General features: G+C 47.8%; 1 protein-coding gene across 1 annotated transcript; it reads left to right on the top strand.

Annotated features, from left to right (window-relative positions):
• Positions 1–847: 847 nt before the first annotated feature.
• LOC123404239 (vacuolar iron transporter homolog 2-like) lies at positions 848–1,914 on the top strand. Its single transcript, XM_045098152.1, has one exon. The coding sequence runs from the start codon at positions 1,015–1,017 to the stop codon at positions 1,735–1,737; it is 723 nt and encodes a 240-aa protein (XP_044954087.1). The 5' UTR covers positions 848–1,014; the 3' UTR covers positions 1,738–1,914.
• The last annotated feature ends 3,114 nt before the right edge of the window (positions 1,915–5,028 follow it).

Below are 5,028 nucleotides of genomic sequence, written 5' to 3'. Positions count from 1 at the left end.
AGGTGAATGCGACCATAACTGTTTCTCGGCTAGCTGAGTTTCAACAGGACCGTCTTTTTTTCTCCGTGTCCTTTTTTTTTCTAATTAGACGCGTTGGATCGTTGATGTCCTAAGATGAAATTTCTGCGCACGGGGCAGTATGAAACCATGAATTCTGCAGCCGACGCATTCTTGCTTGCTTTGCGATTGATGCTTCTGTACTATAGTATCTGGTTATCTGTAAAGCGCGCTGCCAGAATCGAAAATGGCAGCTTCGAGCTTGCTTGCAACGTTGGAGTTTCTGCTTTCAGCCTGGCCTATGTGTATCCATTTCCCTTTCTTGTGGCATCTGCCTTTTTCTTCGGCGCAAACGCGTCTCTGCAAATGAATAAAGTAACATCAGGAATCATCTTCATCCCTTTTGCTTGTTTTGAGTGAGAACGCGGATAACGCAAATGTTTGCTGAAAATGTTGTGCTGTGAGTTGTCGCAGGCTTCTGTGCCTGTTCAGTTTTAGACTGATAACATGTAAGTTGGCGCCCGATTGTGCCGATGCTTCTGTCCGCATTTACTATCGTGGAAATGGAATCCCACCGGCCAGGAGTGTTGTCGAGCGCATCCCAGATTCGCCCCACGTCCTCTCAAGGATCAGTGATTATCAATACAGAAAAGAAAAAAGAATACTCGCTGTTTCGATTCTGTTTTACAGACCCAGCTCTTACATAGGACATATACGTCTTGCTGTTGTCGAATGGAATGGCTGTTTCGATTTTCGAATCAAAACTCTCAGTGCACGTATAATAATACTATATAATACCAGCCGAAGGCGTGTGACTCATAAAGTTGATCTCTGTGTGTGGCCACATGTTATTCCATTTTATTTGCAGCGCAAGAACAAAAATTCCATGACGATGAGCTTGTTTCCCTATAAATACCCCGGCCACCGGGAGTGTGGTTACCACGCTCCAGTCCAGGTTCCCATTTGCACACTTCAGTGCTAGCGCTCATCTCATTGCACCTGCGGTGTGCTGCGACCATGGCTCCCGCCGACCTTAGCTCGCACGTCCACGCGGCCGCGGACGCCACACCCAAGTCCCCAGCCAAGCCGAAGCAAGAAGAGATCAGCCCTGCGGCGGCCGCCGTCGAGGACGACGTGGAGGCGGGTGGTGGCAGCCTGAGCCCGGGCGGCGACGGCGTAGACTACGTAGCCCGCGCGCAGTGGCTCCGCGCGGCCGTCCTGGGCGCCAACGACGGCCTCGTCACCGTGGCATCCCTCATGATCGGCGTCGGCGCCGTCAACGAGTCCAAGGACGCCATGCTCGTTTCGGGCGTCGCGGGGCTCGTGTCCGGCGCCTGCAGCATGGCCATCGGCGAGTTCGTGTCCGTGTACGCGCAGTACGACATCGAGGTGGCCCAGATCGAGCGCACCCGCGGCGGCGGCGACGGTGACGGCAACGGAGGCAGCGGCGACAAGAGTAACCTGCCAAGCCCGACGCTGGCGGCGGGCGCGTCGGCAGTGGCGTTCGCCGCGGGCGCCGCGCTGCCGCTTCTGAGTGGCGGGTTCGTGCGGACGTGGGCGGGCAGGGTGGCGGCCGTTTGCGCGGCCAGCAGCGTCGGGCTTGCCGGCTTCGGCGTCCTGGGCGCTTACCTGGGCGGCGCGAGCGTGGTGCGGTCCGGGGCCCGGGTGCTCGTGGGAGGGTGGCTCGCCATGGCCACCACCTACGGGGCGCTTAAGCTCTTCGGAGTGCACAGTGCTTAGGTGCTAATTACGGGCAGAACTATATATTTTGCCGCGGAAATAACCGAGCCAATGGATTAGAAAACAAGGCTAGCAGAGTAGGGCTAGGTCTGTTGATGCTTTACTTTACGAAAACATATCATGTAAGTACTCCCTCCGTTTTTATATATAATTTATGGTATACATTTATTTATTTTATTTTGTATGTAAATTTTTAAAGAAATATATTTTTAATAATGAAGGGAGTATATTGCTACTAACGTGCATGTGGCAGGTCGTGCTACCCAGGAGATCGTGTGTCTGAGTGCAGATTATGAAGCTTGCAGTTGCTGGCCTATGAAAAGAATGTTGCACGTCCTTCTGCAGATCGTGTAATGCTAACTTTTTTTTAGTAGAGTACAATTGAAGTTATTCACATATACGAACGTACACTTATCTCCTATGAACCCATGCACGCACATCCTACCCTTATGAGCATCTTCGAGAGACTAAGCCGGCACATCATCTTAAGATTGGCGAAGTCGTCACTCACGCATTCGTTGTCGGCGGAAACGTCTCCTCCCACTGAAAGCACATCGCCGGAAGACCTAAAATAAATTCAGGAAAATGCAAGCACCAACGTCAAGTCTGAAACTTGAACTCTGATGGGCACGGGATACTACAGTCCTCCTAACCATCCAATCACGGGTTAATGCTAACTAACTTGTCATGAAGGTTTTAAATTTCAGAAATGGAAAACTTTCGGACGTCACCGAAGCATGCGATTTTGGAGATTTTACATACTTTTGGAAAAGAATATCTGATTTTGAGTTTTCAAAACTCAATAAATTTTAACCTAATTTGAATTTTAGATTGAATCTGGCTCAAAATTTCAGGGACCACACCAAAATATGTGAAATTTCATTGCAAATTTGTTCAGATTTTGAACCCTACGCCATGCAAATATTTGAACGGTCTTGCGGTGGTGTAACTCGCTAATGTGTTTATGTAACGACAATGTCTATGGATGCCATTTTCCTCCATGTGCTTGGATTAGTAGGCGGCGGCAGAGTTGTGCTTCATGAGTTAAGCCTCGGTCAATCCGAGTCCATTATCTCCGCCTTCATTGCCCTATGTTTATCATGGGTTTCAACTCTGTTGGGGGGATATTCTTAGGTTGCGCTACAAGTGTCACATAGATGACATCTACTTCTCGTATGGCTCCGCTTCTTGATTTCAGCTGCCTATTAGCTGTGCATGCTAGACTTTATTCCACGAGGTTGGTCGCTAATCCGCGGTTCAAATTTGTGCTTTTCTTGTAGTGCCGATCGATCGTTCTCTTTGTGGTAATGATCACTTAATACGCTAGAAAGGTTTGTGTTTTTTGTATGCTCAACTTTACAATGTCCTTTGATGGTTTTGGTGGCTACAAGCAAGCCTCGAGACATGAATTAGTCGGTGAAGGTCTTGGGTGCGATGATTTCGTAATGTAGTGATATATAACCTTCGGCGAACAAAGAAAAGCCATCGACACTCCATAGTGATAGTTGTTCTGTAAGCGGGTGTTGTTGTTGCAATACAGTTGTTTTCGATGTGCGATGCCTTTCAACAGAGGGGGTCGTTGTCGAGTAAGTGGGTGTTGATGTTCCAACCATCTGCTTGATCTTTTTTTTGAACGAAACCATAAAACAATCATTCTATGGTATATATATTGAAATAAATAAGTTACAAAGTACAAAACTACAAATTAAACACAAAAGTTTATCCTACTCCTATTTTGTGAAACCCTGAGATAACATGGATGATCGAGGGAGGTTCTGAATAATCCAACTTGAAAGTTGTTCCTCGAATTCTTTAATTATGTGTCTAATTAGTGATAAATTAGACTTGATGGAGACTTTTCAAGACTGATGTTAGGGCATTTTCCAGCCTTACTGTTTTGGTGTTGATGACAACTCACTATGTGATCTAATCACGTGTCAAGTTCTTCACGTACCTTATATTGAACACAAGACGATTGGGCTTTTCCTCCGATGGAAAAAACGAAGAGAGCGTTCTCTATGTGTTTATTTCTTTGGTCGTAGGAAACCCGTACTATTAAGAGGGAATTCACATCGAAAGGTATTGGGTGAATCAATGCATGTACACATTCCTTGTCTCCCACCTAATACACCTTCCGATCATTAACAGAGAGGTCATCATTCTCTAAACTAGTCAGTTGTTTTTCACCTTAGCGGTTGTACCACTCGTTCCAGTGGTTGTACACTTGTACCGCTTGGATAGGTACGTCTGATATAACTATCGCTCGAGGGGTGAAACCCTGGAGTTGCTTCTCTCAAGATGTTGACAGCGGTTGTACCGCTGCCTCCAGGCAGTTGTACCGCCAAAGTCTGGCTAACCCTAAGTGGCGGCTTCAGGCGGTTGTATCAGTCGAGTAGCACCCCACCACCGGACAAGCCTATGATCTGGAGTTGTACTTGGGCAGTTGCGGACCAGTTGTTCCGGTCATATGTACTACCGGTGTCCAGGGCAGTTGTACTGCCCAGGACTTAGCCACATCCCCGTACTTGGTCCGAGCAGTTGCACCGTGTCAACCACCGTCCCAATCATCGCTCGAGAGTGACAACTTCTGTTTTCCAAGCGGTAGTTGGGCGGTGGTGGAACAATTGTTTTGGTCCTTTGTTGTGACTGGTACTTCTGTCCTGCCACTGGTTGCACCGCTAGGTTGTACCGGTGCACGTAGCGGTTGTACCGCTCCATTGTAAAAACGATTGTAACGGTTTGAAATGAGGGGCGCTATTTAAGGAGGTAGTTCTTCCACCTACAACTTCACCTCTTGCCTCTCTCTCTTCACCATTAATTCCCTTCAAGCTTTCTTGTCCAATCTCTCTCTCTAGCCACTCAAACTTGTTGATTTGCTAGCGATTGAAGGAGGAGATCTAGATCTACACTTCCACCAAAGGAAACTTGATTCCCTCATACTTTCTTCTGTGGATTTTTTTACTCTTGTGTGTTTGAGCACCCTAGAAGGAAGAGGTCACCTTGAAGCCAGATTCCATAATGGTGAAGCTTTGTGGTGTTGTTAGGAGCCTCCGATTAAGTTGTGGAGATTGCCCCAACCTTCTTTGTAAAGGATCGGTCGCCGCCTTCAAGTGCACCACTAGTGGAATCACGACATCTCGCATTGTTTGAGGGCGTGAGGAGAATACGGCGGCCTTGGTGGCATCTTGGGGAGCATTGTGCCTCCACACCACTCCAACGGAGACGTACTTCCCTTCAAAGGGAATGAATTCTGGTAACATATCCTCGTCTTCATCGGTTTCACTTGTGGTT

This window comes from Hordeum vulgare, chromosome 6H (genome assembly GCF_904849725.1).
Source record: "Hordeum vulgare subsp. vulgare chromosome 6H, MorexV3_pseudomolecules_assembly, whole genome shotgun sequence".
Taxonomy (NCBI): Eukaryota; Viridiplantae; Streptophyta; class Magnoliopsida; order Poales; family Poaceae; genus Hordeum; species Hordeum vulgare.
This window is presented reverse-complemented; position numbering and strand designations above follow the sequence as displayed.